The following is a 24,761-nucleotide window of genomic DNA, read 5'->3' as shown; positions in this document are numbered from 1 at the left end:
CACCCTGTCCTTCTTTAACAATAGAGTCAAGCCGGCAGCCGTGTTGGTCTGAAGTAGCACAACAAAGATAGAGTCCAAGAGCACCTTTAAGACCCACAAAGATTTATTCAAGGCAGGAGCGTTCAAGTACATGCACTCTGTCACTGCACTCTGTGCTTGCACTCGGAAGCTCCCGCCTTGAATAAATCTTTGTGGGTCTTAAAGGTGCTCTTGGAGTCTATTTTTTGTTGTGCTTCTTTTAACAAAGTCGGGTGTGTTGGTGGCAGGGAACTAGTCTGTTGACAAGAGATTGGATAGAATCCCTTTGAGGTATTTTTTTAAAAGATAATTTTAATATTTTTTCAGAACAAAATATGAAATCAAACAACCCCCCCCCTAATACAAGGAGGAAAAATAAAAATGAACGAATGAAGAGGAAAAGGACAAAGATATAGAAGGAAAGGATGAAAATAAAGAACTCCAATTTTCTCGATGACAAGGGCACGTAAAATGACAAACTGCTCAGTTGCTCTGAAGGAACCATAAAAAGCTCTTTTCTATTATAATAAAATGTCCTAGTCATTAGATCCACAAATCATCAGTTTGGTTTTTTTCTGATTCGTGCAAAAAGTCTATTAGGAGGTTTCTGGTCAGCAATAAATGCACCGGGCCAGTGTGGTGTGGTGGTTAAGAGGGACACCTCTAATCTGGAGAGCCGGGTTTGATTCCCTCCTCCTCCTCCACATGCAGGCACCTGGGTGACCTAGAGCCAGTCACAGTTCTCCCAGAGCTCTCTCAGCCTCCCACCCCACCTCGCGGGGTGCCCGTTCTGGAGAGAAGAAGGCAAGGTGATGGCCAGCCACTCTGAGGCTCCTTTGGGACGTGAAAAGCGAAGTATCACAACCAGCTCTTCTCCGTCTTCTTCCTCTACAGTTTGGGCAGCCCTCACAATATGGATGCCCCCATTCTTTTTAGCTGGAATGTTCCTGTATCTAAAATTACATGTAGGTTTTTTGTTTGGCGAGGCTCTGTTGTTATTCCCAGTGACCAGGAAATACGAGCCAGGCGGGTCTTTCAGGAGCAGCGAGCCAAACACATGATTTTGTGCATTAGAAATATGAGCTGGCTAATCAGGTCGTTCCCGGAATTGGAATAAGAGTTGATTTGGGTGGTCTGGGACGGATCCCACAATGGGCGCTTTGCCCTTCATACCTCCCAGGCAGCCGGGTCTGAACTGGCACAGTGGCCAAAATCCAGGGTTCCACTAGCAGGGCCAGAACTCCAGCAGCCCCCCCATTCTGGCCCCCCAAGGGCATCCCTGCCCCAGACCGATTGTCCGGTCTAGACCTTAGGGTTGGACTTCTGTTCCAGATGTTTCCCCCATCGCTTCTTGAAGCTGGCTCTTTTATAGTTCAGATCACACCATTATTATGACCTTGGGGATAACTTTAATCTTCCCCAAAGGGCCCTTATATTGGGGAGGAGGACGACTGTCAGGCAATTCCTGGGAACATCAAGGGGTGGGGACTGGGGCATTGGCATGTTGACATCACTTCCACTGAAAACAGGAAGTGGCATCACAGCATACTCTAAGGTTCATAAAGTCTGTGATGAAAACACAGATTCTGAAACAAATCGAAGAGTGTCCAGTGATGTCGTCTCTCTCGCATCTGCCCCAGTTCCCGCTCTCCTGACAGGGCTTCACGTCACAGTGTGCCAAATACCAGGTTGGCAGTTGTTTCCTCTTCTGTGACGTGGTGAATTTGGAGATGCTCCTTTATGGATAGACATTTAAACATGGTCCCTTTAATGGAAAGCCTTGTTTGTGTTCCATTTTTAACTTTGTGTGTGTTGGTTGTTGGCTGTAGCTAATTATGGCCTAGCAGTAGGGTGGCTGTTGGAATGGTGATAAGCAAGTAGTTTGGTGAAGACAACCTTGAAGGGTTGTTGTTGCAAAGTTGTAAGGCTGCTAAACTGAACCTCTGTGCTTTCTAGTGACACCCAATGGTCACTCTGGGATTGCAGTGGAAAAATCCCTTGCACATGCCTGGGAGCTGTCTTTGCTTTAGCTGGAGTCCCACCCACTTCCTCCTTCTCCTGGAAGAGAGCCATGGGCCTGCAGTCCTGCATTTAGGCTCAGCTCTCTCCATCAGCTGATGTGTGGCATGTAGTCTGCTTACAGCCCCACCACTGGGGTTTGCAATGTGCTGCTTTTGTAATCCCTCTTTAAGCTTTTGGACTCTGCTTCAGCAAGGAGACTGAAAACAATCTACCTGCAAACCATTGCATCAAAAGGGCATAGAAAGTGCGTTATTCAATGTGCATGAAATTAGCCAGTACAAGAATCCGCATGAGCAGAAAGGGAAGGTTTCCCTCCAGCAGAATTATTCACACTTTCCCCTTTCCCAAAGGCCAATTTGTTTTTATGCCGGCTTGAGGCTCCAAGGGAAAGTCAGGTTGGAGGAGGGCTATGGGGAGATGCCCTTTTGTCTCAAAGGACATCACTTTCTCTCAATAGCAGGGAGGGGGCTGGTTCCTCTCCCATTTCGGGCACACATCATTTAAATACAAGCCAGCTAGATTTGAATCCTGAAGGATAAACCTTTGAGAATCAGATGGGTCAGATCCCTGAACTAAATACAAATCCAGTCCAGCATGGGAGGCATCCAGCTGAATCCCTCCTTTGGGTACCAACGGATCTTTGGCCCAGAAAGGAGCGTTGAAGTCCAGCTAAAGTCTCTGCAGCTTGGGTCGCTTGGTGGCCTGCTTCTCAGGAGCATCGAGGAGGTGAAGTCTCGGAAAGGCAGCTGCCAAATCCAGAAGGGAGTGGAGAGACAAGGGGCCTCTTAGCTTCTTCCTTCTCAGGCGGCTGGTTCTGCGGTGTTCATGGCAAGTGGGATAGGCCTACAGAGAGCCAGAGAGAGAGAGAACCAGGCTGGGGTGAAGTTCAGGAGATTCAACTTGCAGTGAGCAGGAGGAATGTGGGATGGTGGGATGTCAGGCCCACCTCAGGCATGGAAGCAGAGGCAAGGCGGAAGGTCCTTTCTGAAGCGCAGCTGGAGGCCCTGTGAGCAAAGCCAGTCTCTTTCCCATTGTACAGCCAAGTCCAGGGGCACCTTTACAACCAACAAAACGTTATTCAAGGAGCAAGCTTCCGTGGGCTCAGCACAGTTCGCCAGACAAAAGGCGATGGGAAGGATGAGATGTTCACTGGATGCCTTGCAAAAATAACAGGCTAAGTTTCTCAGGTCCTCATTCGTTTGGGTCCAACTCTGGGAGGGGAAACGTAGTAAAGGAGATAAGAATGTCAAAGATGAATGGGCAGATGCACTCCCGATTGGGGGGCCTGGGAGGAATTGCAAGAGGTTTTCGTCTCTGGTAAACGTCTTCATCATGCTGTGCGCATACTCATCCACGGCCCATGCTCTGCTGAGAGAGGCGGTCTCGTAATCCCCTTCTCATTGTGCCCGATGAAGTGTGCTGTGTCCATGCATGTTTACACTCTCCCTCCTAACATCTGGACTTGGTTTATAAAAGGGGAGAGCAATGTGGGGGGACGAAGGGAAGAGGCCCAGAAGCAAAGGACGCCAATATTGCTTTAATGGGTGAATTTATTTTGGTTTTAATTCTGCTGTTTTGAAGCCACCGTACACCACCCCGAGGCGGAGGAGCTCTCTCACATGGCCCATTGTCAGACCTTTGAAGGGGAGATGCCGGGGATCAAACCGGGGACCTTCTGCATGCCAAGCAGACGCTCTCCCGCTGAGCTGCAGCCCCTCCCTTCTGATCAGGCAAGAGGCCAATCAGGTCCCCCCTTTGACCGTCAGCTGCTAAACCTTGTGGCAGTGAGTCCCATAAGCTCAGAAGGAAAAGAGGTCTCTGATCGCCCTATCCGGAAATTCTTGTCTTCCTCTTCCCTTTGCCCATTTTGTTTCTGGGAAGGGCCACTTAAGGCTGGCCGGGGCGTAGGAAGGAGAAGAAGGGTTTCTCCCTAAACTATATGATGGCACCCTTGGTGGATGAGGCCACACCTCTTCCCCCCTCGCACCTCTCCCCTTCCCCTCTCACTCACCTCATTTAGGGATGCTGCTGGGCCTCTGGGTTGTTCCCTGCGGGGGAGGAAAGGAGAAATGTTCAGGCCCTACAGGCACATGGGCATGTCGTTTTTACACCCTGCTTTTCTCCCCTGTTGGGATTCAAAGCAGTTTAGAAGAGTAGCTGGCGTATTCAATTAGGAACTTCCCGGCAGTTTTCAAATAATCTCCCCCTGTATCCTGATTGCCTCAGTTGGAGGCTTCCTGCTCCTTTTTCCCTCAGGAGAACATTAGTCAGTTAGACAGTTAGGAGTATCTCTCTCCTGCTCTCTTACTTACTTACTTACTCTGTTCTTAATATAACTGGCCTCCCCACACAGAAACTACACCGGAAATCACATCTAGATGCCAGAGACTCACATCAGCATTGAGCTTCCCCACCCAAATCGGAGCTCCTGGGGTTTGAGTATAAACTGGGTTTAATAAATTAGTTTAAGTAATTTAACTTATTAAAACCAAATTATTTCTTTTAAACACCGTATTAACATCCTGTAAGCTGCCCAGAGCCCTTGGGGAAGAGCAACATAGAAATCTGATGAATAAAAATAACTTTTATTCTTTAAGCACTTGGTGGTTTGCCCGGGTAGAGTTGGAAGGGGCCATGCAGGCCATCTAGTCCAGCCCCCGCTCAATACAGGATCCTATTTGAACTCTGCCAGATGAGAGGCAGGGAAATACGCAAGAAGACATGAAGCTGCCTTATGCTGAATCAGACCGTCAAGGTCCGTGTTGTCAACTCAGGCAGGCAGCTGCTTCCCAGAGGAATAGGCAGAGGCCCTTCCCACCACCTACAGCTGGGTGCTTTCAGCTGGAGATGCCGGGGATTGAACCTGGGGCCTTCTGCACGCCAAGCAGAGGCCCTGCCATTGAGGCACGGCCCCTCACCGTAGTGCCTGGCTTCTAGGAAAGGGATCCCCTCAGACTCACCTTGGAGGTTGCTGGTAGACATCCGGGGTCTTGCTGAAAAGGAGAGAAAGGGCAGATGGGAGTTTCCACACGTGCTAAATAATGCTCTTTCGATTCCCTTCAGCAGCCGCCGGCCAGAGGCTTTTGCCATTCCACACGGATTGTTTCCGCTCTAGCCATATCGTTCGGTTTTGCATTTTTAAAGGGCTGACTTTTTTGCCTGTTTCTGCCCTGAAATCTGCTTCTTCAGGCACAGGCCCGAATTGCAAAGGTCCCCAGAAAACCAGATTAATCTTTTCTAGCGGGGCCTAACAGGGCCTAATTTGGGGCTGTTCAGTACAGAAATGCCTGCAATTGTTTTTTTCACCGAGCCTGCCATTTTGAATAGTTTGAGCACGCCCCTTTCTCGTCACCGTCACCCCCCCCTCCCTCCCTCTGTTCCGAAAATTCTGCCTTTAAAAAAAAGGGGGGGGTGAATGCGCTACATCGCTATTTCCAAGTTTTAAAAAAATCAATTATGCACAGCAGCGTTATAATGTTATAACCCAGGGCTATTTTTAAATTACATTCAGGACACTTTGTGGGGGAAGGAAGGAGCGATCAAAAGCGCAGACTGGTGGGATCAAGCAGCACAAGGAGAACCAAGGCACAAGCAAGCGCCATGCTGCAAAGAAGACATTTTTTGAAAAGGGGAAGGGAGCAAAGCATGATGGGAGGCTGCCTCCATTGGACTCAGTGCCGAAAGCAGGTTGAGCCTTTCAGCCTGGGACATGAGGGGAGGAAAGCCCAGATGCAGAAAGGCCAGAGTGACCTCACAGCATGCTCCCCCCTCCCCTCCCTCTTTCAGTGCTGAGGGACCCGGCTTCTCCAGCCCCAGGCTGAGCCGACCCCCAACACAGAGACCCACCAGAATAGTAAATATTAACGTTTCCCCGGACAGTTTCTAAACAGGTCGTTATCAGACAAGGTTTTCGGCCTGCTCCACCAGGTCTCCGTTTGGGCAAAGAGGCCTCTGTGAAACCCGCCAGAAACAGCCGGCCGATCAAATAAATCAGCGGAGGGAACCAGACTTCTGTCTGCAGCGGCAGAAAAGAGCCAGAGCCCAGCAGCTCCCGAAAGACGGAACCACATTTGTGGCAGGAGAGGAGCTTTCCGGGGCACGCCTCACTTCTTTGGGTAACGATTGTTAGAACCACCGAATTAGGAATCCTAGAGTTGGGTGGAAAATCCTGTCCAGCCTCCTTCTCAAGGCAGGATCAGCCTCCAGCTATAAACCGCAGAGGGTCCAGCAGGATCCTTGGGAAACAGGGAGTGGTCCAGGCTGGCTTTTCTAGTGGATGGCCATAAAGCTGTTGATGGGGGAGGGCTTGTAGCGGGGGGGGGGGGTAATGCCATCCGCTGCTGGGAATGCACCAGGCAATGCCCCCCCCCAGACTGACAGCACACCCTGTTGACTTACTGATGCGCCAAAGGACCCCGGCCAGGAACAGGAGGACGGCCACGGCCCCCAGGACGCCCCCCACAATGGGCCACGTGGAGTCTGCGGAGAAAAAAATAAGGAAGCAATCACCCTGAATTCCCAGCAATCACGTCAGTCTTAGTTTGCAAGCCGTGCATCTATTGCTTTGCGAATTTAAAAAGACAGTTAAGGAAAAGTTTGCTGTGCTGGGAAGAAGAAGAAGAAAAAGAGTTGGTTCTTATATACTACGAGGTTTCCTAGCCTCCGTGTGCAGCGGGTGGAGGGACGGGGGTTCTCCTGGAGTTAGCTCTGATCTTCAGACAACAGAGATCAGTTCCCCACCTGGAGAAAAGGGAGGGGGGACTTGGTGGCCTTGAGCCCCAGGGAAGTCTGGAGGCGGGACCTGGGGATCCCCCAGGATGACCCCTCCTCTCCATATGGCAGAGGTCATTTCCCCACCTGGAGAAAAGGGCTGCTTGGGAGGGGGACTCCGTGTCACTGTACCCCAGAGCAGTCCCTGTCTTTCCCAGGCCCCAGGCCCTAATCTCCAGGAGTACCTGGAGCTGGGACTCAGTGCCCCCTTTCCCTGGACCCCTACCGGGACCCCTGTCCAGCTTTCTCTCGATAGGCTCCTTGAGGGCGACGTGTTCCACGTGGCATCGGAAGTGGTCCCTCTCCCGGGGGTCGGTCTGGGTACTGATCCAGGTGTAGAAGGTCCCGTCCGAGTTGCGGATGACCCCCCCGCGGAGGGTCTCCCTCTCCCAGGCTGCCCCGTCCTTCCTCCAGGTGGCCTCGATTTGCTTGGGGTAGAAGCCGTAGATTCGGCAGAAGAGGGTCTCCTGGCTGCCCTCGCTCTCCCGGAGCGTCACTTTCACCGTTGGGGGCTCTGCAAAAAGGGGGACCATTTCTTAAGACCACACATCCCTCGGCTGGCAAGACGAGGGTCGTGTTGGCTGCTGGAATGTGCAATACTGTCTGCATGATTCAAAGCCCTAGAAGAATATCCCACAAGGGGCATCGGAAGAGATGTGTCGCTAGCATAATTTCCTGGGATTCTTCAAACAATCTCCTCCTGTGTATTCATTGACTCAATTGGAAATGTCCTCCTCCTTTGAGCACATTTCCTGACCCCTTTCCCTACTGAATCATAGAATCATAGAGTTGGAAGGGGCCATACAGGCCATCTAGTCCAACCCCCTGCTCAACACAGGATTAGCCCTAAGCATCCTAAAGCATACATGAATGTTATTCAGTTAGACAGTTAGGGCTATCTCTCTCCTCTCTTACGCACAAAGTTTGTTCCTCTTCTCAATAAAGCTGTTTTACTCTTTTAAGCAGCTGGTGCTTCGCTCTCATGCCTATTTAAACTGCCAAAACTGGTAAGGCAGGGAGTTGTGGGTGTGTTTGAGTATTAAATGACCTCCCAAATGTGCAATCGTTACCAGCCTTGCTCTGGTCTGTTAGTCAGTTAGGCAGTTAGGGCTCTCTCTCTTCTCTTATGCACTAAATTTGTTTCTCTTCTCAATAGAACTATTTTGCTTTTTTAAGAAGCTGATGCTGCACCTCTCTTGCATATTTAAACTCTGCCAACACTGGAAAGGCAGGGAGTTGTGTGTGTGTGTGTGTGCGTGTGCAAGTATGTGCGTTAGGTGACCTCCCAAATGTCCTTGCTCTGGCCTTGCAAACTGTTTGATGTATAGATTTTGCCTTCATGCCTGATTACCTTCCAACAAGAATTTTTTCTGTGTCTGTCTTGACCAGCGTTACAAGGATCAGGCAGAAACCCCACAGATTTCGGAATGTTTGTCTGCTTCCCTGGGCGGGATTCCAGGGCACGGCAATGGCTTTATTGGGGCGGGGGTGGGGGGCACACAGTCTGAAGACCGGGAATAACTGGAAACAGCTGAGGCAGAAAGGGGCCAGCAAATTTTGGTGGGGGCAGGGAGAAAGACTGAGGGCTAAAATCATCTGTTATTAAATCAAGTCAGGTAGGGATTTGGGGGGAAATGCAAGATGTAAAACATCACCTTTTACAGCCCCTATAAACTCTGACTGTCCTGCCAGGTGGTTTATAGTGGGACATTCAATTACTACCACAAGGTTTTGCCCAATCCTGAATGCAGTAAACCAATCTACCAAGAAGCATTTTGCAAAACAGGTAAACTTACATCTATTCAACTAGATCCAGAGTTCACCTGCAGGTTGCAGTTGAAAGGGGAGAGTCCGTTCCCTACGGCCAGTGGCCAGCTTGCTCGACATCGCAGGTAAATGAATATTAAGGGCCTTGTTTCTATAAGAGCCTCTTGTGGCGCAGAGTGGTAAGGCAGCCGTCTGAAAGCTTTGCCCATGAAGCTGGGAGTTCGATCCCAGCAGCCGGCTCAAGGTCGACTCAGCCTTCCATCCTTCCGAGGTCGGTAAAATGAGTACCCAGCTTGCTGGGGGGTAAACGGTAATGACTGGGGAAGGCACTGGCAAACCACCCCGTATTGAGTCTGCCATGAAAACGCTGGAGGGCGTCACCCCAAGGGTCAGACATGACTCGGTGCTTGCATAGGGGATACCTTTACCTTCTATAGGAGAGACCTGCAGAGACATGTGTCTCCATGGAAGGCCATGTGAAGTGAGTGAGGAAGACTGAGAGTGTGCAGTTCTCCCCCTTGAGCCCCAGGGAGATCCAGGGATACCAGCCTGGAGCAAATTAACCATTTGGAAGTTAATTTGTCCACAAAAAGTAATATGTGCTTCAATGACTATGCCATGCATGCAATATGTGCTTCTAGTTTTGTCAGTAAAATTTCTTTCTCTTGTTCCTATGGGAGTCAGATCATCTTTGTCATTTGTTTGAACAGAATTCTTTGAGTCCCCAGAGAACAAATATAATGAGGAAGAAATAGAAGAATGAGAGGAATGACAGGAAACGCAAAGGTGCTCTATAAAGCTTCTGTACTTCCAAGGCAAATTATAGTTCGTTTGTTTTATTCAACCCAACAGGAAGAGCTGGAATATTCTCCACTCACCTTTCCTCTGCAGGGCTTTTCTCCCATAGCCCAGGTATTCCTTCAGCTCTTCTACACAGTCCTCGTGCCGGAAGTACTTCCAGTGACCAGTCTCCTCGTGGGCCCTTCGGTCGACCTCCCTCCCATCGTAGGCTTCCCGGTGATAATGCCTCTTTTTCATCTGGTCTTCACTCAGTTCACAGCCCTGGACACACTGGAAGGTGTGAGACCCTGGGAGACGAGGAGGAAGAACACGTAGGCCCAGAATTAGATTTTGCTGGACTCAAACTGTCTCCTGGGTCCACTCTGCACTCACCGCTTTCTTAGGATTATAAGAGCAGCCAGTCCTGAGTCAGCTCCTCTCTTGGAGGTGCAGACGCCATTTGTGCCGATTCCGAAGTGAGACGGATGAAGCTCTCCTTTCTGCACCAAAGGCTGGCTTCGGACAGAAACCCGAAATCCAGCTGGCTGGCTGGGTTCTCATTTGTTTACTTTTCTACAAAAAGGAACCCAATTGCACCGTGTCCCTTAACGAAAAAAATATTGACAAGATGGGAAGGAAGGCTGAGGGGGGAAAGGGGGTGAGGGTGGCCCTGGGGAGCATTCCTCAACTCCCCTCCCCTACTGTGTGATGCACATGTCAGGAATGGGGGGGGGGCTGTATGCCAGAAAGACCCATCTTGACTTAGACACACTAACAAGGAGGCCTGATTGTCCCTAGACTTAAAGGCGGCTGTTAAAGAAAAGGAAAAGCCCATTCAGTAATCCATGAAGGTGGAAAAGGCAACGGGAAGTGAAGGCCCGTCAGAATCTCCCCTTCCAATTTTAATGAGCCACATGAGCCTCAGGCTGCCCCCGTGGAGGGAAAGGAAATACAATGGGCAAACTATTCAAGGTGAACGCCATTAGCCCAATGGAGGGGCACAAAGGACACAGTGAAGTTCTTTTATATTCACAGTAATTTTTTACAAAAAGCATAATAAAATACAACCAAAATATATGTTCAATGCACTAATCAACACAAAAAAGTTGTAGCTTTTTTCAAAATGAGGGAAAATCCCTGTGAATTACTATGGGAGGATTACATTACTTGTATGGCCTTTGGCTCTGTTTACAAGGACTTTGAATCCTAGAATCCTAGAGTGGGAAGGGAACTCCAGGGTCATCTAGTCCAACCCCCTGCACTATGCAGGACACTCACAAGTACCTGCTCACCCACGGTGACCCCAGTTTCATGCCCAAGTGATCCCCCGCCCCAAACATCTCCAGAATCCAGCCTGGCTTGGAGGGAATTCACCTCCCATCCCATAGTGGCCATCAGCAATTCCCTGGGCATGTAAGGAAGGGCCACAAGAGACAAACCCTGGCACATCCCTTCCTGCCCACCCACTCACCATCTGCCTAAATTGATATTTGTTTTGTACTTGCTTTGAAAAGGCTAAAACATTTTTGTACTAAATAGTGCATTAGACAGATATTTTATTATACCGTTTGTTTGTAAAAAAGCATTGTTTAAAAAAGCAGTCATTTTCTGTCTCCTTTGTGCCCAGCCCAGCCATTGCGTTAATCCCTTTTACCTTGAGACTGATTGTCCTCACTCAGATGGGGCCCCTGGAAGAAATCTCTCTTAAACGTATCTCTCAAGACCAAAGTTCGCCTCTGATCCTGCCAATCCTCCCAAATGGATCAGAGACATGGACTTTCCTAAAACCTGAAATAAACAAACTTGAGACCTTCCAAATACAAAGGTAAACTACGGCAGATTCTGGGTGTCTCTATGTGATCATAATCAAAATGGGACAATTTGGACAAAATGTGACAACCAGCCACTATTTAAAGAACAAATCCAAAGGCTCAGACGGCAATGTCTGCAGAAGAAACCCCAGCAGGCCGCCCCATAAACTCCTCTGGTGAGAACGACCCACTGAATGGAAGACGCAGCGCCTGGCACCAAAGAGGACTTGGGTGAAAGAGACCGAGGAAGACCTTCGAAACCAGCAATGGACTGTCCACATGGCCAAAGCTACGGCCACCAATCGCCAGGAGAGGACACTTATTATAAACAAGGCCAAAAATCCAGTGGCACCGACAGCAGCGTATTGGCCGGGAGGACAACCTCCTCCACCAATCACCAGCTAAGGGATAAGAAGAAAGACCTTGAAACTGACCAATGGCAATTGACAAGGTCAGCAGCGGAAGCCCAACTGGAGAGGGGGGGAGGGGGAGGGAATGCAAGGGAGATCCTGCGTCTTCTTGCGGGAGACTGACTGCAGTGGCCTCACATTTCTCAGAAGGAGCGGAGGGGATCCACCCTCGGCTAAGCTGGGGGATAAGCAGAGGGCCTCTGTGATGGATCTGGGGGGAGACGAATGACAGCAGAGCTGAAAGCGGTGTCAGATGCAGATTGGCCAATGAGCTTCAGAAGCCCAGTGCATAACCAGCCGTGGTTAAATGACGGGCAGTGGAGAGCAGACCCAGCGGGTGGCTCTCCCGAGGGGGGTTGGGGGCTGCCCCTGCTTCGACTCACCCCCGGTCTGGTTGTGGTGATGCTGGAGGATCAGGAGGTAATCTCTCATCCACCGTTCGTTGACGTGCACCAGGTCGGTCTGTTCATTCCAGTACTGCTCGTCCAGGTGCTCCTGCATCCAGGGCGCCCGCGGGTGGACCCTCCTTGTGTGGCTGTCGAAGGACTCCACGGGCTGCTCATCCACGTAGCCCACTTCCACGAAACGGGGCCAGCCCCGGCCAAACTCGGTCACCACCGTGCGGAAGTAGAAGAGGGAGTGTGCGGCGGAGCCTGAGGGGGGAGAGACGAAGAAGCGTCAGGAAGCCTGGAGCCACCTCTGGGTCGGGAAACACCTGGAGATTTGGGGGAGGGGCCTGGGGAGGGGGATGACCTGAAACACCTGGAGATTTGGGGGAGGGAATGACCTCCCTGGAGCATAACACCACAGAGTCCAGCAGTTTTATCCAGGGGAGCTGGTTTCTGTTGCCTGGAGATCGGCTGTCTTTCCAGGAGAACTCCAGCCCCCACCTGGAAGCCATCTGTGCTCACAGAGGCCTCCCTTCCCTCCAGGAAAGGCTTTCAGAAAGGGTCTACCTGCGGATCGTGAATCCTGTCCAACACAATCTAGATCCAAGATATTTATTGGCACTTCTGCGCAGTACAGACTTTTATTCCATCTTCAAGGTTGTAAAAAGTTTTTTTTTTAATGGATGTGTGCCTCTGTAACTGACCTCTGAAGAAGACCCATTTTGGATCAAAGCGCAGCTGTTCGTATTGCTATAGGCCATTTTGTCATCTGGACGTATTTCGTGTCACTCATCGTAACTACGATGTCTCACACCTTCCTGTGTGTCCAGGGCTGCGAACTGAGTGAAGACCGGTGAAAAGGAGACATTATCACCGGGAAGCCTATGATGGGAGGGATGTCGACAGGAGGGCCCACATAGTAACTACACAGTGACCCGCAGGGCCTGCAACGGGGAGCTCCTCCACCAGGCCTTTGGTTGAAGTCGACCTGAACCACGGCTCCCCACCGACCTCCCCCCGAGCCTCCCTCCTATGGGACCCACCATAACTCCGCCCAACCTACTGGGCTATCAGTAGGAGTCAATTGAATGATCTCCGAATTTTTCTACTGTTCTGTGTTGCTTGTTGTTTCACTTCATTATTGTTAATCTAAGTTATCTGTATTGTCTCTGTTTTATGTGAACTGCCCTGAGCCTTTGGGGAGGGTGGTATATAAATATAATAAATAAATATATAAAAAGCATTCTTGCGTATTTCCTACTGAGATTTGAATGCACTGTTTTTCACTGATCATTAGCACTGTGCAATAAAATGTGTACTTAATATACTTTTGTGACAATAATTTTTAGACCTTGGTTCCCAGCGCGGGGCGGGGGGGGGGGGACAACGACTTACCAGAAGGAAGAAGAAAGTCTGGCCCAAGTTACATTCCTCACAAAGGAAGTGATGTCATCACTGCAGTGACATGAGTGACACCCTAATATCTGGACAAAAATCTCTATGGTAAATGCTGTTTTTACCATAGAGCTTTTGCCCAAATAACAGAGTGTCATGGCAGTATGGTGATGTCACTTCCTGTGTGACGCCAGCAATGTGGCCTCGGCCTTCTTTCTCCTGGTCATCCCTAGTGCCCATCCTGCAAAGTGTCCATTTCCACCAGGGAAACAGATTTCTTTTCTCTGGACATCAGCTGTAATTCCACAAGAACTCCAGTCCCCACCTGGAGTTTCAGGACAAAACCAAGAAGTGCCAACGACGTCAAAAAGAGAAACACAACGGTGAACAGCAGAATGCAATACACAACTGAATTAAATTCCAAAGATGTTGTTCCTTTCTTTCTTCTTCATTTTGATAGAAGGTTCTCCAAATTCAAATACAACCGTTTTGATCAAACAGGCCTTCATCAGTGTGTTCTGCTTACTATAAAGCAACACTGGTACAATTTTAGTCTGGAGCCTTCACTGAGAACACTTAACATGTGAGAATCAAATTTGTTAGACTCACCAGTCACTTTCCACACCGACAATTCAAAAACCAGGTTCCGAAGAACCTTCGCCATTCTGAAAATGATCATTAACTGTTGAAGTTAAATCCACGTTGGCTTCTGCAGGTTTCCTTGGGTCGTGGGGCTGTGTTTTGAGAGAGATCACACACCTTGCTGGGACAGACCTCTGAAGAGGCCAGCCACAGGTGCAGGCAAAATGTCAGGGGCAAAGACTGCCAGAACATGGCTACACAACCCAAGAAAACGACAAAAACAGTTGATGAAGAAAAAGAAGAACAGTTGGGTTTTATTCCCTGCTTTTAACTACCTAAAGTAATTTCAAAGCAGCTTACAACTGCCTCCCCGCAAGCTTGGTATAGTGGTTAGGAGTGCAGACTTCTAATCTAGCATGCCAGATTCGATTCTGCACTCCGCCACACTCCCCGCAGCCAGCTGGGTGGCCTTGGGTTCGCCACGGCACTGATAAAGCTGTTCTGACAGAGCAGTGATATCAGGGCTCTCTCAGCCTCACCCACCTCGCAGGGTGTCTGTTGTGGGGAGAGGAACGGGAAGGCGACTGGAAGACGCTTTGAGACTCCTTCAGGTAGAGAAAAGTGGCGTAGAAGAATCAACTCTTCTTCTTCTTCACACAACAGACACCCTTTGAGGTAGGTGAGGCTGAGAGAGCTCTGACAGAAATGCTCAGTGATAACAGCTCTAACAGGACTGTGACATAACCAAGGTCAGCCAGGGAGGAGCAGGGACCCGGCTTGCCAGATCGGAAGACCCCGCTCTTCGCCACGACCCCAAGCTGGCCGTGAAAGCCCCCACCTGGAGCTGGGCCGCCCTGCCCACGCGTGGCCACCAGCCTCACCCTGGTCAGCACAGAGGGCGTCGTTCTCATCGCTGCCGTCCCCGCAGTCGTCTTCCCCGTCGCAGGCCAACGGTTCAGGGACGCAGCGCCCGTTCCTGCAGGCGAACTGGTCGCTGGCGCAGGTGCAGTTCTCTTCGTCGCTGTCGTCCCCGCAGTGGTCCACCCCATCGCAGGCCAGAAACTCGTAGACGCACCGTCCGTTCCCGCAGCGGAACTGGGACTCGGCACAGGTGCAGTTCTCCTCGTCGCTGTCGTCCCCGCAGTGGTCGAGGCCGTCGCAGCTCAGCTCCAGGGGCACGCAGCGGCCGTTGGCGCAGGGGAACTGGCTCTCGGTGCAGGCGCAGCCGGCCTCGTCGCTCCCGTCGCGGCAGTTGTCGTCCCCGTCGCAGAGCTCGCCCTCCTCGACCCGGTGGCCGTTGCGGCAGTGGAAGAAGGGGCAAGGGCAGCCGGCCTCGTCGCTGTCGTCCCCGCAGTCGTCGTAGCCGTCGCAGGCCCAGAGCTGAGGGATGGCCTCCCCGTTGCGGCACCGGAATTCATTGAGGAAGCAGAAGGGGCTGCAGAGGTCTTCTTCGTCGCCCTCGTCCCGGCAGCCTTCCCCTGAAAGCAGGCGGAGGAGAAGAGCCCGTCAGTCCTTTGGAAAGCTGGTCTGGCTGTTTTTCGGTTCAGAACCGGACTTTTGTTCGTCGCTGCTCAGAAAGAAATTTGTGAAATGCATGCATGCTGGCACTGGCTCATGGGGTCTGTAGTCCATGCACTTCTGGAGAGCCACAGTTTGTCCACCCCTGGTATAGATCAAGATGGGCAGCCTTGTGAGACTGTAGCTGTAGAAAAGAACAAGAGTCCAGGAGCCCTTAAAGCCTAGCAAAATGTGGGACGGGGGGGGGGAGGCTTTCGTGAATCTCTGCTCACTTAGAAGAGCAGGGAGGGACCTCCAGGGCCATCTAGTCCAGCCCCCCGCACTAGGCAAGACACTCACAACTCCCTGCCCACCCACAGGGGCCCCAGTACCACGGCCAGATGGTGGGCAGTTCCATGCCCCTGATAAAAAGTCAGACCCCCTGGCCAGTCTGGCCTGGAGGAAATTCACCTTCTGAACCCAAAGTGGCAATCAACATTTCCCTGGGCCTGCAAGGAAGGGCCACAGGAGACAAAGACTGGCACATCCCTTCCTGCCCGCCCACCCACTCACCATGTGCTCGTTCATAAAATCAGCATTTCTGTCAGACTATCTAGCCTTTGCTTAAAAACTTCCAAAGGAGGAGAACCCACCACCTCCCAGGGAAGGGAGGTGAGAAACCGCTGAAATGGTCAGGAACTTCTTCCAAATGTTTAGACGGAATTTATTTTGAATTAATTTCATCCCATTGGTTCTGGTCTGTCCCTCCAGGGCAAGAGAGAACAACTCCGCTCCATCTTCTACATGGCAGCCTTCTAAATACTTGAAGATGGTGATCAGATCCCCTCTCAGTCGTCTCCTCAAGGATAAACAGACCAAGCTCCCCCAACCTTTCCTCCTATGTCTTGGTCCCCAAACCCCTCACCATCTTTGTTGCCCTCCTCTGGACACGCTCCAGTTTGTCTACATCCCTCTTCAACTTTAAGTATTTGAAAGGTTGTCACTTGGAGGAGGGCAGGATGCTGTTCCCATTGGCTGCAGAGGAGAGGATACGCAGTAATGGGTTTAAACTACAAGTACAACGATATAGGCTAGATCTCAGGAAAAAGTTTTTCACAGTCAGAGTAGTTCAGCAGTGGAATAGGCTGCCTAAGGAGGTGGTGAGCTCCCCCTCACTGGCAGTCTTCAAGCAAAGGTTGGATACACACTTTTCTTGGATGCTTTAGGATGCTCTGGGCTGGTCCTGCGTTGAGCAGGGGATTGGACTAGATGGCCTGCATGGGCCCTTCCAACTCTATGATTCTTAAAGCAAAGGCTGGATACACACTTTTCTTGGATGCTTTAGGATGCTTAGGGCTGATCCTGCGTTGAGCAGGGGGTTGGACTAGATGGCCTGTGTGGCCCCTTCCAACTCTATGATTCTATGATTCTATGATTCTATGATTCTATGATTCTATGATTCTATGATTCTATGATTCTATGATAACTGGGGTGCCCAGAACTGAACACAGGACTCAAAGTGAGGCCGAACCAGAGCAGAGTAAAGTGGTACCATCACCTCCCGTGATCTGGACACGATACTTCTTTTCATACTGCCCCAAGTCCCATATTCTTCAGACACAGCTAGAATGGGGGTCCGTCTGCCCTTAGATCACAAGGTTAGTAGATTTCCACTCTGAATCTGTACAGACTTCCGAGGAAGTAGGTCAAGATGGGCAGCCCTGTCAGTCTGTCTGCGGCAGCAGAAAAGAGCCAGAGTCCAGAAGAACCTTCAAGACAAACAACATTTTTGGCAGCGGAGGAGCTTTGGAGAGTCGCTGCTCATTTCTTGCATATTAATTAACAGTCCGTGGATTAATTGGAACACCCATGAGTTGCTGGAGCTCCCTGCAAGGGGGGGGGTAGGGGTGGCTGCCGGTTTTCTAGGGGGACTCGACAAACTCACGGGGAACATCTGTGGCTCTTAGCCAGGATGGCCGAACGCCAACTCCTTGGTCGGAGACAGAAACCCTGAGAACGTCGGTGGCCGGAAGGAAGAAGGTGGGGCGGGGGCGGACTTTGGCCCTGCTTGTGGGAAACAGGATGCTGGAGTGGGTGGGCCTTCTTCTGGGCCAGCAGGGGTCTTCTGAGGCTATCGTGGCTGGCAGGGGTCCCCCTAGGCCCCGAAAGGGCTTTCCCAAGACCTGCTTCCGGAGATATTTTTAAAAACAGAAACACCAGGGATTGAACATGGAAAGATGCATCTGTGCTTCTGAGGGGGGGGGGTCATGATCTCTTCACGCCTGGACCCCGGAGAAGAAAAAGGAGAGACGCTCTTGTCCTGCCTCCGCCCTCCTCCGTAAGAACCTAAGAAGAACGCTGCTGGGTCAGGCCAGGGAGGGTCCCTCCAGTCCAGCCTCCCGTCTCACCCAGGGGCCAGCCAGTTCCTCTGCAGGGCCAGCCACAGGGCAGAGAGGCCGAGGCCTTCCCCTGAGAAGACCCTCAGAAGAGCCCTGCTGGATCAGGCCAGGGAGGGTCCCTCCAGTCCAGCCTCCCGTCTCACCCGGGGGTCAGCCAGTTCCTCTGCAGGGCCAGCCACAGGGCAGAGAGGCCGAGGCCTTCCCCTGAGAAGACCCTCAGAAGAGCCCTGCTGGGTCAGGCCAGGGAGGGTCCCTCCAGTCCAGCCTCCCGTCTCACCCGGGGGCCAGCCAGTTCCTCTGCAGGGCCAGCCACAGGGCAGGGAGGCCAAGGCCTTCCCCTGAGAAGACGCTCAGAAGAGCCCTGCTGGGTCAGGCCAGGGAGGGTCCCTCCAGTCCAGCCTCCCGTCTCACCCGGGGGCCAGCCAGTTCCTCTGCAGGGCCAGCCACAGGGCAGGGAGGCCAAGGCCTTCCCCTGATGAGACCCCCAGAAGAGCCCTGCTAGGTCAGGCCAGGGAGGGTCTCTCCAGTCCAGCCTCCCATCTCACCCGGGGGCCAGCCAGTTCCTCTGCAGGGCCAGCCACAGGGCAGGGAGGCCAAGGCCTTCCCCTGAGAAGACGCTCAGAAGAGCCCTGCTGGGTCAGGCCAGGGAGGGTCCCTCCAGTCCAGCCTCCCGTCTCACCCAGGGGCCAGCCAGTTCCTCTGCAGGGCCAGCCACAGGGCAGGGAGGCCAAGGCCTTCCCCTGAGAAGACGCTCAGAAGAGCCCTGCTGGGTCAGGCCAGGGAGGGTCCCTCCAGTCCAGCCTCCCGTCTCACCCAAGGGCCAGCCAGTTCCTCTGCAGGGCCAGCCACAGGGCAGGGAGGCCAAGGCCTTCCCCTGAGAAGACCCTCAGAAGAGCCCTGCTGGGTCAGGCCAGGGAGGGTCCCTCCAGTCCAGCCTCCCGTCTCACCCAGGGGCCAGCCAGTTCCTCTGCAGGGCCAGCCACAGGGCAGAGAGGCCGAGGCCTTCCCCTGAGAAGACCCTCAGAAGAGCCCTGCTGGGTCAGGCCAGGGAGGGTCCCTCCAGTCCAGCCTCCCGTCTCACCCGGGGGCCAGCCAGCTCCTCTGCAGGGCCAGCCACAGGGCAGGGAGGCCGAGGCCTTCCCCTGAGAAGACGCTCAGAAGAGCCCTGCTGGGTCAGGCCAGGGAGGGTCCCTCCAGTCCAGCCTCCCGTCTCACCCAGGGGCCAGCCAGTTCCTCTGCAGGGCCAGCCACAGGGCAGAGAGGCCGAGGCCTTCCCCTGATAAGACCCTCAGAAGAGCCCTGCTGGGTCAGGCCAGGGAGGGTCCCTCCAGTCCAGCCTCCCGTCTCACCCGGGGGCCAGCCAGTTCCTCTGCAGGGCCAGCCACAGGGCAGGGAGGCCGAGGCCTTCCCCTGAGAAGACCCTCAGAAGAGCCCTGCTGGGTCAGGCCAGGGAGGGTCCCTCCAGTCCAGCCTCCCGTCTCACCCAGGGGCCAGCCAGTTCCTCTGCAGGACCAGCCACAGGGCAGGGAGGCCAAGGCCTTCCCCTGATGAGACCCCCAGAAGAGCCCTGCTAGGTCAGGCCAGGGAGGGTCTCTCCAGTCCAGCCTCCCGTCTCACCCGGGGGCCAGCCAGTTCCTCTGCAGGGCCAGCCACAGGGCAGGGAGGCCAAGGCCTTCCCCTGAGAAGACGCTCAGAAGAGCCCTGCTGGGTCAGGCCAGGGAGGGTCCCTCCAGTCCAGCCTCCCGTCTCACCCAGGGGCCAGCCAGTTCCTCTGCAGGGCCAGCCACAGGGCAGAGAGGCCGAGGCCTTCCCCTGATAAGACCCTCAGAAGAGCCCTGCTGGGTCAGGCCAGGGAGGGTCCCTCCAGTCCAGCCTCCCGTCTCACCCAGGGGCCAGCCAGTTCCTCTGCAGGGCCAGCCACAGGGCAGAGAGGCCGAGGCCTTCCCCTGAGAAGACCCTCAGAAGAGCCCTGCTGGGTCAGGCCAGGGAGGGTCCCTCCAGTCCAGCCTCCCGTCTCACCCAGGGGCCAGCCAGTTCCTCTGCAGGGCCAGCCACAGGGCAGGGAGGCCAAGGCCTTCCCCTGAGAAGACCCTCAGAAGAGCCCTGCTGGGTCAGGCCAGGGAGGGTCCCTCCAGTCCAGCCTCCCGTCTCACCCAGGGGCCAGCCAGTTCCTCTGCAGGGCCAGCCACAGGGCAGGGAGGCCGAGGCCTTCCCCTGAGAAGACCCTCAGAAGAGCCCTGCTGGGTCAGGCCAGGGAGGGTCCCTCCAGTCCAGCCTCCCGTCTCACCCAGGGGCCAGCCAGTTCCTCTGCAGGGCCAGCCACAGGGCAGAGAGGCCGAGGCCTTCCCCTGATAAGACCCTCAGAAGAGCCCTGCTGGGTCAGGCCAGGGAGGGTCCCTCCAGTCCAGCCTCCCGTCTCACCCAGGGGCCAGCCAGTTCCTCTGCAGGGCCAGCCACAGGGCAGAGAGGCCAAGGCCTTCCCCTGAGAAGACCCTCAGAAGAGCCCTGCTGGGTCAGGCCAGGGAGGGTCCCTCCAGTCCAGCCTCCCGTCTCACCCAGGGGCCAGCCAGTTCCTCTGCAGGGCCAGCCACAGGGCAGAGAGGCCGAGGCCTTCCCCTGAGAAGACGCTCAGAAGAGCCCTGCTGGGTCAGGCCAGGGAGGGTCCCTCCAGTCCAGCCTCCCGTCTCACCCGGGGGCCAGCCAGTTCCTCTGCAGGGCCAGCCACAGGGCAGAGAGGCCGAGGCCTTCCCCTGAGAAGACCCTCAGAAGAGCCCTGCTGGGTCAGGCCAGGGAGGGTACCTCCAGTCCAGCCTCCCGTCTCACCCGGGGGCCAGCCAGCTCCTCTGCAGGGCCAGCCACAGGGCAGGGAGGCCGAGGCCTTCCCCTGAGAAGACGCTCAGAAGAGCCCTGCTGGGTCAGGCCAGGGAGGGTCCCTCCAGTCCAGCCTCCCGTCTCACCCAGGGGCCAGCCAGTTCCTCTGCAGGGCCAGCCACAGGGCAGAGAGGCCGAGGCCTTCCCCTGATAAGACCCTCAGAAGAGCCCTGCTGGGTCAGGCCAGGGAGGGTCCCTCCAGTCCAGCCTCCCGTCTCACCCGGGGGCCAGCCAGTTCCTCTGCAGGGCCAGCCACAGGGCAGAGAGGCCGAGGCCTTCCCCTGAGAAGACCCTCAGAAGAGCCCTGCTGGGTCAGGCCAGGGAGGGTACCTCCAGTCCAGCCTCCCGTCTCACCCGGGGGCCAGCCAGCTCCTCTGCAGGGCCAGCCACAGGGCAGGGAGGCCGAGGCCTTCCCCTGAGAAGACGCTCAGAAGAGCCCTGCTGGGTCAGGCCAGGGAGGGTCCCTCCAGTCCAGCCTCCCGTCTCACCCAGGGGCCAGCCAGTTCCTCTGCAGGGCCAGCCACAGGGCAGAGAGGCCGAGGCCTTCCCCTGATAAGACCCTCAGAAGAGCCCTGCTGGGTCAGGCCAGGGAGGGTCCCTCCAGTCCAGCCTCCCGTCTCACCCGGGGGCCAGCCAGTTGCTCTGCAGGGCCAGCCACAGGGCAGAGAGGCCGAGGCCTTCCCCTGAGAAGACCCTCAGAAGAGCCCTGCTGGGTCAGGCCAGGGAGGGTCCCTCCAGTCCAGCCTCCCGTCTCACCCAGGGGCCAGCCAGTTGCTCTGCAGGGCCAGCCACAGGGCAGAGAGGCCGAGGCCTTCCCCTGAGAAGACCCTCAGAAGAGCCCTGCTGGGTCAGGCCAGGGAGGGTCCCTCCAGTCCAGCCTCCCGCCTCACCGAGGGGCCAGCCAGTTCCTCTGCAGGGCCAGCCACAGGGCAGAGAGGCCGAGGCCTTCCCCTGAGAAGACCCTCAGAAGAGCCCTGCTGGGTCAGGCCAGGGAGGGTCCCTCCAGTCCAGCCTCCCGTCTCACCCAGGGGCCAGCCAGCTCCTTTGAAGGTCCAGTGACAGGTTGCAGAGGCTGAGGCCTTCTCTTGATGCTGCCGCCTGGCTCTGGGATTCAGAGGTTGACTGCCTCTGAATCTGGAGGTTCCACTCAGCTCCCATGGTTAGTGGCCATTGACAGGCCTCTCCTCCCCAAAACTTTTTTTATTCCTGTGGCCACCACTACTGCCTGCAGCAGCACATGACACAGCTGCATCGCTCTGTGCAAAGTATTATTTGCTCCTTGGGAGACCTCGTGTGCCACCACCTTGGGAGGGGGAGAGAGAAAACGTCTCCACTTTGTGCGTCGTCCATAATTCCATGGGCCTCTATTGTGTCTCCCCCTCAGGTGCCTCTTTTAGAAACGGAAAACTCCCCGACTGTTCAGCCTTCCTCACAGGGAAGATGCTCCAACCCCCCCCCCACAGCCCCCCCCCACAGCATCCCAGCTGCCCCCTCCGCACTTTCCTGAGTCCGGCAACAACCCTTTTGAAGAAGAAGAGCTGCTGTTTTTTTATATTCCGCTTTGCACTCCCCAGTGGAGCCCCAAAGCAGCTTACAACCATTGATCCCTTCTCCTCCCTACAACAGACACCCTGCGAGATAGGTGAGCCTGAGAGAGCTCTGAGAGAACTGTGACTGGCCCAAGGTCGCCCAGCCGGCTGCCTCTGGAGGAGTGGGGAAACAAACCCGATTCTCCAGCTTAGAGGTCGCCCCTCTTTACCGCGACATCAAGCTGCCTCCATGGTAACCAGAACCGAGAGATGTAGTTACCGAGAACTGCTAACTCTGCATGAAGAAGAGCTGGGTTTTATTTTTTGTACCTCACTTTTCACTATCTGAAGGAGTCTCAAAGTGGTTCACAATTGTCATCTCTTCCTCTCCACACAACAGGGACCCTGTGAGGCAGGCTGGCCTGAGAGAGCTCTGAGAGAACTGTGACTGGCCCAAGGTTGCCCACCTGGCTGCATGTGGAGGAGGAGGAGGTGGGGACTCCAAACTGGCTCTCCAGGTTAGAGGCTGCTGCTCCGAACCACGACCCCCAGCTGGCTGCGGAGGCTCCCATGTGCTTTCGTGTGCAGGCAGAATAAACTCTGAGTCCAGCAGGGCACCTTGAAAACCCACCATGTTCTCCGCCGCATGGCAGCTTTCGTGTGCCGCATGCTTCTTCAGAGGCGCTCCAGCAGAAGTGACCAGTGGGCACCCCCAGGCAGAGGGAGAAGCAGCAACCCAGCATGGCGCATGAGGAAGGTGCATAACAGATCCTGGGGCCCCGCAGGAAGAACAAGCATTTGTTTGGGTTTAATTTGGGGGGTGGGGGGGACATAGGGAAGGGAACTGTCACACTAGGGGCTACTTTCCTGCTCCCCCCTCTATCTAGGGGGATGGGCTGGTCGTTCCTATTCCACTTGTCCGGAAGTGGGCATGCGCACGAAAGCTCACACCTTGAATTAAACTGCGTTGTCTTTCAAATGCCCCCCCCTCCACAGGTAGATGGGAGCCAGCCTGTTGTCCTGGCCAAGAGCAGCAGCTTCTAACCTGGTGAGTCAGGTGTGATTCCCCACTCCTCCCCCACATGCAGTTAGTTAGGACATCCCCACATCCCAAGTTAGGAGTTCTCTCAGAGCTCTCTCAGCCCCACCTGCCTCGCAGGGTGTCTGTTGCAGGGAGGGGAAGCAAAAGGTATTTGCAAGCCGCTTTGGGACTCCTTGGGATGTGTCCGTGTGTGCAGAGCCCGCTGGGTGGCGTGGTCAGGAGTGCGGACTTCTGATCTGGCATGCCGGGTTCGATTCCCACATGCAGCCAGCTTGGTGGCCTTGGGCTCGCCACGGCACTGATAAAACTGTTCTGACCAAGCAGGAATCTCAGGGCTCTCTCAGCCTCACCCACCTCACAGGGTGTCTGTTGTGGGGAGAGGAAAGGGAAGGCGATTGGAAGCCACTTTGAGACTCCTTCGGGTAGAAAAAAGTGGCATATAAGAACCAACTCTTCTTCTTCTTCTTCTATATCCAGAATCAGACTTCACAGGTCTTCAAGGAGCCCTGCTGGACTCAGACCCAGGAAGGGTGCCGGCACCCAAAAGCTCCTAAAGGTAAAGGTAAAGGTATCCCCTGTGCAAGCACCGAGTCATGTCTGACCCTTGGGGTGACGCCCTCTAGCGTTTTCATGGCAGACTCAATACAGGGTGGTTTGCCAGTGCCTTCCCCAGTCATGACCGTTTACCCCCCAGCAAGCTGGGTACTCATTTTACCGACCTCGGAAGGATGGAAGGCTGAGTTGACCTTGAGCCGGCTGCTGGGATCGAACTCCCAACCTCATGGGCAGACAGTTCCAGACAGCATATCGCTGCCTTACCACTCTGCGCCACAAGAGGCTCATGTGCGCCACAAGAGGCTCATGGAGGAGCCCTGCTGGACTCAGACCCAGGAAGGGTGCCGGCACCCAAAAGCTCCTGCCCAGAGTTAAACTCGGTTTGTCGTCAAGGTGCTCCTGCATGCGAGATTTAGACCAACCCATCTCCCCAGGCTGGGCAGGATTCTCCAGGCTCTCCGGCAGAGGTCTCTTCTGCCCCCACCCTGCCCCCTTGATCCTTTCCTGGACGAGGTGGGCATGGGAGCCAGCTGGGACCTTCCGGGTGCCAACCAGGGGCTCTGCCTGCCTGCCTGCAGCACACACACACACAGAAACACACACACACACACACACACACACAAAGTGCTCTTCTCCATGCCCAGAAAGGGTCCCCAGCCGGACTCGGGATGCCCTGGCCTTCCCCATCCTCCACCCTGCAAGGGGAGGAAATAACCCCGCGTCCTTCCCAACCCTTCCACCGAAGGTCTGGGTGCGAATTCCGCCCTCAGAAGGACTCACCGGAGCAGCCCCGCAGAAGGAGCAGGGCGGTCGCCCCCAGACCCAGCAGCAGCAGCAGCCAGCGCCGCCTCGTCCACGCCATCCGGACGGAGCGCAGAAAGTCCGCCGGCGCCTCCCTCCCTCCCTCCTCCTCGCGCGGAGCCG

The 24,761-nt window shown here is 54.5% G+C and overlaps 1 protein-coding gene across 4 annotated transcripts; it reads right to left on the bottom strand.

Annotated features, from left to right (window-relative positions):
- Positions 1-310: 310 nt before the first annotated feature.
- LOC143834048 (major histocompatibility complex class I-related protein 1-like) lies at positions 311-24,761 on the bottom strand. 4 transcript variants are annotated; one of them, XM_077330585.1, is made up of 9 exons: positions 24,618-24,761; positions 14,826-15,422; positions 11,962-12,231; positions 9,456-9,665; positions 7,037-7,324; positions 6,439-6,519; positions 5,001-5,033; positions 4,052-4,088; positions 311-3,251 (listed from the first exon to the last, which is right to left on the bottom strand). In XM_077330585.1, the coding sequence occupies exons 1-8, from the start codon at positions 24,697-24,699 to the stop codon at positions 4,057-4,059; spliced, it is 1,593 nt and encodes a 530-aa protein (XP_077186700.1). In that variant the 5' UTR covers positions 24,700-24,761; the 3' UTR covers positions 311-3,251; positions 4,052-4,056. The 4 variants fall into 4 exon arrangements, with proteins under 4 accessions (XP_077186700.1, XP_077186701.1, XP_077186702.1 ...); XM_077330586.1 differs by having other exon boundaries at positions 311-2,883; XM_077330587.1 differs by lacking the exon at positions 5,001-5,033.

Source organism: Paroedura picta, chromosome 3, assembly GCF_049243985.1.
Source record: "Paroedura picta isolate Pp20150507F chromosome 3, Ppicta_v3.0, whole genome shotgun sequence".
NCBI lineage: Eukaryota > Metazoa > Chordata > Lepidosauria > Squamata > Gekkonidae > Paroedura > Paroedura picta.
Note: the sequence above shows the minus strand (reverse complement) of the source record. Positions and strands in the feature narration are given on the sequence as shown.

Bases quoted from the DNA above. Each gene is read 5' to 3' on its own strand.
- LOC143834048 (XM_077330585.1), bottom strand. From the start codon at position 24,699: ATGGCGTGGACGAGGCGGCGCTGGCTGCTGCTGCTGCTGGGTCTGGGG. The intron at 12,232-14,825 runs GTGAGGCTGGTG...CTCCCCCCTCAG, and splicing joins CGCCCTCTGTGCTGACCAGG to GCTCCGCCGCACACTCCCTC. The intron at 5,034-6,438 runs GTAAGTCAACAG...TCTCCTTTTCAG, and splicing joins CGGGGTCCTTTGGCGCATCA to CAAGACCCCGGATGTCTACC.